Source organism: Callorhinus ursinus, unplaced genomic scaffold (assembly GCF_003265705.2).
Source record: "Callorhinus ursinus isolate GAN/ISIS: 27379988/994484 unplaced genomic scaffold, GSC_fseal_2.0 scaffold61, whole genome shotgun sequence".
Taxonomy (NCBI): Eukaryota; Metazoa; Chordata; class Mammalia; order Carnivora; family Otariidae; genus Callorhinus; species Callorhinus ursinus.
Window position 1 is genome coordinate 116,732 of NW_027397123.1, and position 13,120 is coordinate 129,851.

A 13,120-nucleotide genomic window follows, 5' to 3' on the forward strand; every position below is an offset into this window, starting at 1 on the left:
AGGGGCGCTCCCCCGCCCCCGGAACGGAATCCTCCCGGGGAGCGGAGCAGGCTCGCGCGCGTGCATCCCGCACCATCCCCCGGCCCCCGGCCCCGGCCGGCGTCAGACCGAGCTGCCGCCGCCGCCGTCGCCGCCGCCACAGGAGCAGCAGCGCTCGGGGATCCGGGCCCAGCCGGGGCCGCGGGAGGCGGGGGCGCCCGGGCCCTGGATGTCCCGCAGCGCGGCGGCCAGCGTGAGAAGGGCGGGAGAGGGGGACTGGGGTGGGGGGCGGCGCCGCTGCTGATGTGGCGGAGGGTGGGAGGCGGCCGCGGCGCCCGGATGGAGAGAGGGTGCCAAGGCTGGGGAGGGTGGGTCTGGGTGGGGGTCCAGAACAGGCCCCCTCCAAGCCAAAGCTTGAGAGACTGGGGTCTGGGGCACAGGCCCTCTCTTGCCAAGGCCCTGGAAATAGGGATCTTGGACATAGACCTGCCCCTCAAAAAAAAAAATCAAGGACGGGGGACAGATTCTAGGTACAACTCCCTGGGCAAGGTTTTGGGGATGGGGTCCAGGACACAACCCCACATCAGGCCAAGGCCTCCAGGAGGCCGTTCCAGAGCAGACGCAATCCTTACCCCTCCCTGCCTGAGGTGGTCTCTGAGCACAACAACCCTCTAGACAAGGTGTTGAGGATGGGGGTCCCTGGGCACAGCTTCCCCACCAAGCCAAGGCCTGGGGGGGATTCCAGGCACAGTCTGTACCCAGGCCTCAGAGACGTCCTGAGCATAGCATCCCTCCCAATCCTTGGGCGGCGTCCCAGGAATAGCCCCTTCTCAAAACAAGGTCCCTTTGCCTGGGACTCCACCCCCCACCCAGCCTGAATAAAATAGGGAAATTTCAGGCAACCCCCAAAGGCTTGGTCAAGGGTCCCTGGGGCTGCCCAGGGGCCTGGGAGTGGCCCCACCCGCATACAATGTGCTGCCTCCCTCTCCTGGGTATGGCCCCCCAGGCTCCAAGATTCAGGCTAGGGGCGGGGGGGGGGGGGGCGGCTCCCCAGGGACCCAGTGCAGCCCTGTCTGTCTGCAGCGTCTGCGGGTGACGGGCGGCTTTGTGTGTGGTACCTGGGGGGAAGGGGGGATGCAAGCGATAGGGAGGTGGCTAAGAGTGTGACCCGGTGTTTGTGTGACTGTGGCTGTGTGTGTGTGTGCACTGGAGCTGGTGACTCTGAGGAATCCTGTGCCTGTGTCTGTGTTTTGTGCTTGTGGTTGTGTCTAGTAATGTGTACGATGGTGTCTGTGTGTGACCCCAGCATTTGTGTGACTCTGTGTGTGTGACAGCTACTCCTTGTGCAGAACCCTGTACTTTTTAGTCTGTGTTTGAGTGTGCGTGTGCATGGTTGTGACTGTGTGGTTGTGTCTGTGATTACATCTTTTGTGACCCTGGGTGTGTGCTTTGGTAACTATAACTGGGCTGTGACAGTGTGTGTGTTGGGTCTGGGGTTGGGCAAGTGTGTGGCCGACAAGCTGTGGGTGGAGTTGGGACTGTGTACGTGGAGTTGTGTCTATGACTCCATGGCCATGTGCCACTCTCCCAGTGATTTGTGAATGTTTGCGGTTGCATCTATAACTGATCGTATATGTGGGTCACACATATGTCTATGTGACACACAACTGTTCCTGCAACTCTGGGTATGTGACTGCCATTATATATGAAGACACATTGTGCCCGGTTGTGTGATGGCCCTGTGACGTGTAGGACAATGGTTGTGTGTTCACGGTCACATCTATGTCTCCATCTAGCTCTGTGTGTTGATACTAAGTGACTGTGTGCATTTATAGTTGTGTCTGCGTGTGATTTGGGGGAAAGATTGGAGTAGGGGTCTGAACCCCTGACTGAGTATTAATAGAGGGTTATTTCATCGTGTGTGACTCAAGTTCTAGTTGTGTCTGTGTGTGGTGGCACCAGATACTGTGTGTGGGGGGGGGTATAGGTGATTGCGGCTTCTAAATTTGTGTGTGACCTGCATGTCTGCGACCCTGGGTGATTCTATGTACTTAAGTGTATGTCATGGCCTGAGAGAGTACGCGTGTCTATAGCCATGTGGCTGTCTGGTGTGTGTGTGTGTCCCTGTGTGCGTGCTGGACCACATGGGTTTCCATCTAGGTGATTTGGTAACCGGGTGACTCTCCTGACCGCGTACATGGCTCTACCAGGAACTGTGTCTTCTGTGTAGACGCAGCTATAAGCCCTATGTCTGGGTCACCGCATTTCTGAGTTCTGTCTCTTCATCACTGTGTGCTTATGACGTGTGACGTAGAAATTGTGTGCTGATGTCTCTCTGTGTGAGATACTGTGCATCTGTCCACATGGCGCTGTGACTGTATGTGGCCACAGGCTTCACCCTGTGACCTGTGTGTTTGCGTTAAGAGAGGCTGTGTGTTTGTGATGGGGTGACATGTGCAGCCGGGGATGGGACACTGGGGGACTGTGTCATGGCCAGGGTGTATGGCTGGGTAACGTGGACACTGATGCTGTGTGGCTTGGCACACACGGCCATTTCTGAAATGCATATGGCTGGAACTGTCTGGCCGTACCTGAGCATGGCCATCCCAAGGGACAGTCGTTTCTGGGTGGTTCTGTGCATGTCTTCAGTGTGCGTGCCTGGTCCTCTATCCCGCACAGGCTAGGGCCGCCCGTGTCTCTGTGTGTGGTTGGCTGGGGAGGACTCTCCATGTTAGGTGTGGCTGATGCTGTGACCACACGTGTGTCCCTGTGACTGGGTGTGTGACCGTGAAGCACCTGTGGCTGTGGCGGGGTGGGACCGAATGTGTGTCGGTGTGTCTGCGTGCACCCATGACCACGTCATTGGGCAGCAGTGGAGCCACGTGTGACAGGTGTGTGTGGCTGGGACCATGTCCGTGCGTGACTCTGTGCTAATGGGCGACCTCTGACCGGTGTGACTGTAGGTGCTGCAACACGAGTGTGTCGGGCGGGGGCCTGAGGAGATGTCACTGGGAGTGAGTCCTGCTCCGGTGCGTGTGCCCGGGCCTGGCTCTCCATATGTGGCAGAGAAAACAAGAAGCGACCAAACATCCAGTAGTTGATGTGACCAGATGTTCGTGGCAGCGCCTGGGCAGGCTGGGGCTTGCTATTCACATGGACAAACGTCTGTGTCTGTGAACACAGATATGTGACCAGCCAGTGATAGCGGCTGACGCCGTTTACGTGTGTCTATGTGATGCGGCGTGTGCGGCTATGTGGTTTCTGTGCCCAGGGGCTGGGGACAACTGTAGACCTGAGTTGCATGCGTGCACACATGTGACAGTATGTTTATGTGTAGCCTGGACATGTGTCTAGGGGTCAAGGCCACTCCCTCTTCACACCATCCCCTTGGGTACTGAGGGCCTCCTGAGGCCAGGACATCCCCAACACATGCCCCCCCCCGAAACACACCTACTCATTCCCGGGCCATTGCTACCAGGTGCCTGGTCTCCCTAGTAACAGTTGCTATGACAACCGGGGCTCTCATCAGGGAGCCTGAGATGGAGGGGGGGGTTTGGCTGTTGTCAGAGGGGGTCAGGTAGGGGACTGAGCCCCAACCCAAGCCAGTTTCTCACCTTCTCCTCCCTTCCTTGGGCAGGGCGGACCCAGGAGGCCTGAGCCACATCTGCCCCCAGCCCCCTGTGGGGCCCCGGGGCCCCCCGAAACCTCCAGGACGGAGCCAGGTGAGTGACCAGCTGGGGCCAGGGCAAGGGCTGAGTGAGTGCGTGGGTCTGCCTCGCACAACCGGGGGAACTGTCCCTGTGCTCACACGGGCTTAATCACACTCATGAGTGGACACCTTCGAATGTCTTCCCTGCACACTCAGTGACCGTCAATCACACCCTCACAAATAACACTCATGAACACACTCTCAGACAACAACCTCCTGTTCTCACACATCTACCCAGATACTCGGTGGCCGAGACACACCCTCAGAACAACATGCATGAACCCACACTCACTACAACAGCTACACACTCTGACACACACACCCTCCCAAACAAAAGCCACAGACACACGGCCTCACCACCAACAGCGGCATTCTTGGCCAGAGACACGGACTCTCTGAGAACTCAGTCACACACTGTCCTAGGTGACAGCTATCAAAGACAATAGCCACACCCGCACACAGACACACAGCTTCAAAAGCAACAGTCATGGACACACCCTTTCGAAGACAACAACTTCGTGCTCAGACACATGCTCACAGGCATGTTCCCTGACACACAGTCCATGACCACTCTCACAGTTAAATACCCTTCAGCAACAACCTTCCAGGACCTTCACTTACGGACAACAACCACACTCTTGGACACTGACCCCCTCACAGACAGCACTCCCAGACACACTTTCACAGACAACCATTCTCAGACCTGTGTCCTTCTGTACATACAATCTTCAGAAATACATTCATAGATTATCGCTGCATGCTCAGATCTAGACACTGTTCAGGAATACACCAGTTGCACACTCGCTTGCACACACACACACACCCCATCTGCTGGTGGTGCTCTGTCGTGGTTGGCCCCTCATGCTCCTCCTGGGACTGTCAGGATGGCTTATCAGTCAGTGAAGACTGTCCCCACCTCCACTGTGACCACCTCCACTCCCCCACCTTCATCTGATGCTCACAGGTGTACACCCCCCCGGGGGGCTCCTGCCTTTGACTAGACACAGTTGACAGAGGGGCGGATCTCAGAGGGACAGAGATAAGCCCCCAGCCCCCACACCCTCTGGCTTGGGTTCTGGACCTCAATCCTTGGACTTTCTGAGTCTCCCCACATCGAACGCATGCATGCAACTCGCAACTCTCATGCTCTCTGACCATCTCATCCCCTGACCTCCTACCCCTAAAACCCCTGGCCTCATGACCCATGGCCGCTACGCCTTCTAACCCCTGTGCCCTCCAATGTCTTGACTCCCTAATAGTTTGGATCCTCATACCTCCTGACTGTCTCACATCCCTAATCTCCAGACTGCTAAAAGCTGTGATTCATGACCCCCTCCATCCCAGGCCTCCATGTACTTTGGCCCCAAGTTTTTCTTCTGCAGCCCCACTGCTGACTCTGGCATTCCCCTGCCTTCCCCGTCCCCTGACTGTTGCTGATGCATGTTCCCTGAATGCCATGTTCTTTGACCCAGTGATCCCCCCCAACCCTGTAACCCAAATCCCACGTTATCTGACCCCATGTTTCCTGAGCACTGTATCCATCCCCCTGGAGCCCATGCCTCCGGCCCCCGCCCTTAACCTGCGTGCCCCTGTCCTGTGTCACCAGAAGGCGCGGGCACCATGAATAAGTTACGACAGAGCCTGCGGCGGCGGAAACCAGCCTACGTGCCCGAGGCGTCGCGCCCCCACCAGTGGCAAGCAGACGAGGACGCGGTGCGCAAGGGCACGTGCAGCTTCCCGGTCAGGGTGAGTGGGCGGGGCGCGGGCGGGGATGTGGGCGGGGATGTGGGCGGGCCGCCGGCAGAAGCTGTGAGCTCGCAGGTCCCTGGTGCTGGGCGGGATGGCTGAGGCCCCGTCCTGTACAGAAGAGAGGTCACATTCCCAAAGAGTTGTGGAGCCTGCTGGAGCACGACCCCAAGGTCTGGGCCCCTCAAAGACGGGATCAAAACCCAACACATATTCTCTTGTACCGGGAAGGTATTATCTGGGGAGCGGGGGCGGGGGGGTGTGTAACTTCTTCCTGGAGTCACCCTATTCTGTGGGAGCTCACAATTTGCACAAGGCACTGGATGACTCTTCACAACACACACTGCGCTTCTGTGAGGGAGACAGCAGGATTCAGGTTCAAATCCCAACTCCACCCCCATCGGCTGTGGTCACAACCACTGTGTTTCCCTTCCCCCAGAAGCAGTCATGGAGTGTGAGGGGTCCATCTGGAGGTGTGGGAGATGCTGGTGATGCTGGTGGGGCTGAGGAAGGGTAGGCAGCCTGTAAAGGGTGTATCACTAACCTGCAGCTGTGGGCACCCCAGTACCCCTGGGGAAGAATGCTGGGAAATAGAGCCATCCCGGCCACAGGGTGAGGGCGCTGGGGTGAGCATACCCCAGCTCCCATCGGTCATCGGTGGGCCAGTCCTGAGACCCAGAGATGCAGACATTGGCGCCCAGAAGGAAGAGGGTAATGTGTTAAGGCCTGGGAATAGAGGCAAGGTGGGAATCAGGACGCCTGCTTCAGCATCCTCATCTGTATATCTGGGATGGGAGCAGAGTACCCGCCTCACAGGGCTGAGGTGCAGAGTGGATTCATATGTATGATGGGCGAGGGACCTTGCATCGCAGCTGCTCAGGGGACACTGGGAAGGTATTACTGTGCTGATTTCCATGCTCCCATCTCCTCCCTGCCAAGTACCTGGGCCATGTGGAGGTGGAAGAGTCCCGGGGGATGCATGTGTGTGAAGATGCCGTGAAGAAGCTGAAGGCGGTAAGTGAGGGGTGGAGCTGGGAGGGGGCCAGCTCAGACCCCAGGAGGCAGCCCTGACCAGGCCCTTTATCCTCCTCCCCCGCCCCAGATGGGCCGGAAGTCCGTGAAGTCTGTCCTTTGGGTGTCAGCCGACGGGCTCCGAGTGGTGGACGACAAGACCAAGGTAGGAGGCTTGTGGGGGTGGTAGGGGGCACCGGTGGGCCCCTCGCCTCCCCCCGGCTTGAATCGGGGCTTAGGACGCCTTCCCACCCACCTCCAGGATGGTCCCTCCCTCCGGGGCCTTCTAGACCATGTGCTCCCGCAACATCTTGGCACACCTCGTAGTCGTAATTCAGGACTGAGTCCTGCAGTTATTATAAGCTGGCACAGATAGGGAACAGCCGTCTTAGCTCGGATCCCAGCTCACCCACGTATCTGCTGGGTGACCCAGAGTATGAGATTTAACCCCTCCGGGCCTCAGTTGCCTCATCTGTGAAATGAGGATAAACATGGAGCCTGCCCTAAATGAGAAGGTAGGTGCACGCAGCGTAAAACGGTGCCTGGTGCAGTATTTGTGCTCAGATCAGTGGATGTCAGCTGTTCTGGGTTTATTGTCAGTGCATGCGGCCAGGATCTGAGTATGTTTGCTCACTGTTGATTTCTCGGCCCAGAGACTGCCCAAGGAGGCAGCAGCACATGACAAGAGTTAGGTTAACAACTAAACAGGATTGATGGCTTTGCACAGGCGGTTCCTGAGTGCAGAAAGACCGTTCCCTGCCTTTTTGCCTAGTTAATACCTCTTCCAGGAAGCTCGGCCCATCTCCTTAGCAAGCTGAGTTGGGCACCTCCTCGTGGCTCCCACCAGTCCCTCCTCGCGGCCCCCATCCCGGCCCTGACGCCTCGCCTGTGTCTCTCTCTGGTGATGGGCCTGAGTCCCACACTAACGGGGGAGCCCCATTCAAGCAGGGCCCACCTCTGTTTCAATGAGTGTGGCGTCCCCCACCCCGTTCAGGACAGGACAAAGAGCAGACACTAAGGGAGTGCTGAATGAATACATGAAAGATAGTTCAAGTTCCTCTCCTGGTTTCCCCGGCCACCATCCAGGACCTGCTGGTAGACCAGACCATTGAAAAGGTCTCCTTTTGTGCCCCTGACCGCAACCTGGACAAGGCTTTCTCCTACATCTGCCGGGATGGGACCACCCGCCGCTGGATCTGCCACTGTTTCCTGGCGCTCAAGGACTCTGTGAGTATCACCAAAACCGGGAGGAAGCTGGCTGACTCCTCTCCTGTGGCGTCGGGCCAGCCACTCACCCCTCCTCTCTCTGCCCTGTGTCCTCACAGCTCCTAACTTTGAGGAGTATGGGGAGGCTGGAGGGGGTTAATACAAAGTATTTGGAATGACGGTTGGCACATCAGAAGCGCCCAGGAAAACATTATCATCTTTCTCATTATCCATAGTTCTGCATGTTTCTCTTATTTTTGATTTTTATGAGGGTCGTATGCATATAGTAACGTGCACAGGTGGTCTGGGCAGGGCTCCATAAACTTGTGCTTACATAAAAACCCCAGCCAGGCCAAGTTTTAGAGAGTTTCCTGCCCCCAGCTGGTCCCTCGGGCCCTTCTCAATGATACCCCCAGGGTACCCACTCTTCTTTTAGCCTCGATTCACTGTGTCTGCGTCAAGGTCCCCGCCGAGAATCTGATGGGAGCCACAAATGGACTGTCTTCTCAGAAACATTCTCTTAGTTAGGTTTCTGAGGCTGTGACAGAAAACCCCCAGCTGCCAGTCATTTCAGTGAGATAGAAGTTTGTCCCTGGTTCATGTGAAAGACATCCAGAGGCAGGCAGTGCACGATTGGTGTGGCTCCTCTCTGCCCATCAAGGGCTACAGCTCCTTTATCTTGTTGTGGCACCGGAGTGTGGCCTCCACTCCATGATCCAAAATGGGTGCACATGCTCCAGCCTTTGCATCTTCATTCCAGCTACATAAAGGAGGGAGGTTCCTTCCACTGCACTGCTGCAGAGATAAATCCAGCTTCCCAGTGTCCCAGGTTAAAATTCTGACAAGAAGGTATGGGATTGGCCTGGCTTGGGTCAGGCCTCCCCTTGGTCCAGGGAGCGTGGAGCACACAGACTGACTTATCCAACATGGAGGAGGAGCTCCCCAAAGGGAGTTTGGGGTGCTGTTATCAAAAGCAAGGGGAATGGATACTGGGCAAGTAAAACAACACGTACCCCTCTCAGATTTTCACGGGATTCCTTCGTATTTCAGAAATCCCCACCCCAAGAGCTCCGAACTCCCAAAACTGGTCAGTACCCCCAACTTCCTCACTCATACACACACTCTCAGACCTCAAACCGGATGTGGAAAACCAACGTGAGAGTGTCGGGATGGATTAGTCAGTACTGGTGAGTGCCTGCCAGGGGCTAGCATGGAGATCTCAGAAACCAGAGCCTCGAGCAACTGCATATTTCCTGAGCATAGCAGGCTAAGCTGTATTGGCTATCTGTTGCTGCGTAACAAATTGCTCCAACGTTTAGTGGCTTAAAGTGACAGTCATTTATTATCTCTCAGGGGTTTTGTAGGTCAGGGATTTGGACGAGGCTCAGCTGGGTGGGGCTGGGTGCAGGGTCTCTTATTGCTGCTACAATCTGATGGTGTTTGGAGCTGTAACCCCAGGAGTCCAGCTGGATATCCCTACTCTTCACATATCTCAGGACTTCTCCACAAGGACTCTCTGGCAGGGGGGGTCAGGAGAGCTGGACTTCTTACATGGTGGCACAGGGCTCCAAAGTGAGTAGAGAGAATGAGAGAGCTTGCACCTGCTTGGTCTTGGTCTTGGTCTTGGAAACCACACAGCCTTGCTTCTGTGGGATTCTGTTTGTCCAGACGTTCGCAGAGGTCTTCCCAGGCTAAGCGGGGAGAACACAGACTCCACCTCTGATAGGGGAGTGACAAAATTCTGGAAGTTGCCAGAATTTTGCTGTGGCTATTTTTGGAAAACACGTGGCCACATGATTAGTGTGGATTCAGTGTCATACCACCTAGCTGTGGGACATGAAGCCCGAGTGACTTTCCTCTCAGGGACTCAGTCTCTTCCTCCGTGAAATGGGGGTGTTAGCAGTGGCTGCTCACAGGTGTGTTGGGGAAGCATTCGTTAGGATCACACCCAGAAAGTTCTACTCAGAGTCCCATAACACGTGTTCAGTCACTAGGAATAGTTGCTGTCATTTGAAAAGTACTTGGGATGGGGGGCGCCCGGGTAGTTCAGTCAGTTAAGCATCTGCCTTCAGCTCAGGTCATGATCTCAGAGTCCTGGGATCGAGTCCCGCATCCGGCTTCTTGCTCAGTGGGGAGTCTGCTTCTCCCTCTCCTTTTGCCCATCCCCCTCCTTGTGTTCTTTGTCTCTCTCTCTCACTCTGTCTCAAATAAAATAAAATCTTGAAAAGTACTTGGGGGAAAGAATCAAAGCAAGAAAAGAGCAAGACCATCTCCTCTGGGTAAAGAACGTGACCTTCTCTGCATTCCCTTCCACTTCTGAGCCTTGGGTTTGAAGCCTTAAGCAGCAGAACTCCCAGGATTCCCCAAGTGTAACTTTATTTTTTGAGGTGCAATTCACATGAAATTGATCAGATTGAAACATACACTTCAGTGGCATTTAGTACGCTCTCAACTTTGTTCGTTCATCACCTCTCTCTAGTTGCCAATATTCTCATCGCTCCTAAAAGTCACCTCAGACCCATTGAGCCATTGCTCCCTTTGCCCCACACCCTCCTCCCCAAGCCTGGCAACGGCTAGTCTTTCTGTCTCTGTGGAGTTACCTCTTCTAGATAGTTCATACAAACTGAGTCATATGGTATGTGGTCTTTCGCGACTGGCTTCTTTCTCTTAGCATCATGTTTTTGAAGTTCATCCTCATTGTAGCATGTCAGTACTTTTTTATGGCTGAGTAATATTCCATTGTGTGGATATATTACATGTTGTTTATCTTTTCATCCATTGATGGACATTCGGGTGGTTTCTACGTTTTGGATATTGTGAATAGTGCTGCTATGGACATTGGTACACAAGTATTTGTTTGAATACCTGTTTTTAATACTTTTGGGGTCTATATCTAGAAGCTGGATTGCTAGATCATATGCTAGATCTATGTTTAAATTTTTGAGGAATTGCCAAACTGTTTTCCACAGAGGCTACACAGTTTTACATTCCCACTAGCAAAGTACAAGGGTTCCAATTTTTCCACTCCCTGGCCAGCACTTAATACTTTCCTTTTTTTTTTTTTTTTTTTAATTATAGCCACCCTAGGGGCACCTGTGTGGGTCAGTTGGTTAAGGCTCTGCCTTCGGCTCCCAGGGTCCTGGGATCGAGCTCTGCATTGGGATCCCTGCTCAGCCAGGAGCCTGCTTCTCCCTCTCCCTCTCCCTCTGCCTGCCGCTCCCCCTGCTTGTACTTTCTCTGTCAAATAAATACACACACACAAAAAAAATTATAGCCACCCTAGTAGGTGTGAAGTGGTATCTCACTGTGGTTTTGATTTGCATTTCTCAACTGACTAATGATGTTGAGACTCTTTTTATGTGTTTATTCACCATTTGTATATCTTCGGAGAAATGTCTATTCAAATCCTTTACCTATATTTTTAAAATTGGGTTGTTTGTCTTTTTATTGTTGAGTTGTAAGAACTTTTTATATATTCTGGATACTAGATACTTATCAGTTATATGATTTGCAAAAATTTCCCCCCATTCTGTGGTTTCTTTTCACTTTCTTGATAGTGTCCTTTGATGTACAAATGTTTTTAATTTTGATGAAGTTCAATTTATCTTTTTTTCTTTTGTCATTTGTGTATTTGGTGTCATATCTGAGAATCCATTGCCAAATCTAAGGTCATGAAGATTTACTCCATGTTTTATTCTAAAAGCTTTATAGTTTTAGCTCTTACATTTAGGCCTTTGGTCCATTTTGAGTTAATTTTTGTAAATGGTGTGAAGTAGGGGTCCAACTTTATTTTTTCCATATGGATATCCAGTTGTCCTAGCACCATTTGTTAATAAGACTGTTCTTTCTCCATTGAAGTTTTGGTACCCTTACTGAAAATCAATTGACCATAGATGTGTAGGTCAATTATCTGGCTCTCAATTCTATTTCATTGATCTATATGTTATCCTTATGGCAGTATCACATTATTTTGATTACAGTAGCTTTGGAGTGCTATTTAAATCAGGGAGTGTGAGTTCTTTTATTTTGTTCTTTTTCAAAATTACTTTGGCTGTTCTGGGTCCTTTGCAATTCCATGTGAATTTTAGGGTCAGCTTTTCTATTTCTACAAGAATCTATTGGGATTTCAGTGGGGATTGCATTGAATCTATAGACTACTTTGGAAATACTGCTATTGTTAACAATATTAAATCTCCCAATCCATGAGCATGGGATGTATTTCCATTTATTTAGGTCTTCTTTAATTTCTTTCAGCAGTGTTTGTTTTCAGCATACATGTCTTTGACTTCTTTGGTTAAATTTATTCCTAACCATTATTTTATTTTATTTTATTTTATTTTATTTTTCGAGAGAGAGAGAGCATGCACATGGGGGGGAGGGGCAGAGGGAGAGAGAGAGAGAAAAAATCTTAAGCAGGCTCCACACCCAGCACAGAGCCTGACACAGGGCTCCATCTCACGACCCTGAGATCATGATCTGAGCCGAAATCAAGAGTGGGATGCTTAACCAACTGAGCCACACAGGCGCCCCCATTTTATTATTTTAGATGCTGTTGTAAGCGGGATTGTTGTAACTTCATTTTTGGATTGTTCGCTGTTAGTGTAGATACGTATAACTGATTTTTGTGTGTTGATCTTGTTTCCTGCAGCTTTGCCAAATTCATTTATTACCACTAATAGTTCCTTTGTGGATTCTCTACGATTTTCTATATATAAGATTGTCATTTGTAAATAGAGCTAATGTTATTTCTCCCTTTCCAATTTGGATGCCTTTATTTCTTTTTCTTGTCTAATTACTCTAGCTAGAACTTCTGGTACAGTGTTGAATAGAAGTGATGAAAATGGGCATCCTTGGGCGCCTGGGTGGCTCAGTTGGTTGGGTGACTGCCTTCGGCTCAGGTCATGATCCTGGAGTCCCGGGATCGAGTCCCACATCAGGCTCCCTGCTCAGCAAAGGAGCCTGCTTCTCCCTCTGACCCTCCTCCCTCTCATGTGCTCTCTCTCTTTCTCATTCTCACTCTCTCAAATAGATAAATCTTTGGGGGAAAAAAAAAAAAGAAAATGGGTATCCTTGTCTTGTTCCTGTTCTTAGGGAAAAGCTTTCACTCTTTCACCATCGAGTATGATGTTAGCTGTGACTTTTTATCAGGTTGACGAAGTTCCCTTCTATTCCAAATTATTTCAGCTTTTTTTTTTATCATGAAAAGGGGCTGGATTTTGTCAAATACTTTCTCGGCATTCATGGAGATGATTGTGTGGCTTTTTTCCGTCTTTCTGTTAATGTGGTGTATTACACTGATTGATCTTCATATGTTGAACCAACCTTGCATTTCTGGGATAAATCTCATTTGATCATGGTGCATAACCCTTTTCCTGTGCTGGTGAGTTCAGCTTGCTAGTATTTTGTTGAGGATTTTTGTCCCCAAGTTTATCTTTAAAAGGTGGCTGAGCATCTTGGTTAGGAAACAGA

At 51.9% G+C, this 13,120-nt stretch overlaps 1 protein-coding gene across 3 annotated transcripts in view; it reads left to right on the forward strand.

Annotated features, from left to right (window-relative positions):
* Nucleotides 1-13,120, forward strand: part of NUMBL (NUMB like endocytic adaptor protein) — a 23,727-nt gene continuing 10,607 nt past the window's right edge. For 2 of the 3 annotated variants that reach the window (XM_025854371.2, XM_025854370.2), the window contains exons 1-6: nucleotides 1-232; nucleotides 3,617-3,701; nucleotides 5,295-5,434; nucleotides 6,374-6,448; nucleotides 6,537-6,611; nucleotides 7,532-7,672. In XM_025854371.2, coding sequence (XP_025710156.2) covers nucleotides 209-232; nucleotides 3,617-3,701; nucleotides 5,295-5,434; nucleotides 6,374-6,448; nucleotides 6,537-6,611; nucleotides 7,532-7,672 — 540 coding nt within the window. In that variant the 5' untranslated portion in view covers nucleotides 1-208. The remainder of the gene's footprint in view (nucleotides 233-3,616; nucleotides 3,702-5,294; nucleotides 5,435-6,373; nucleotides 6,449-6,536; nucleotides 6,612-7,531; nucleotides 7,673-13,120) is intronic. The other variant, XM_073885438.1, reaches the window with a different exon arrangement.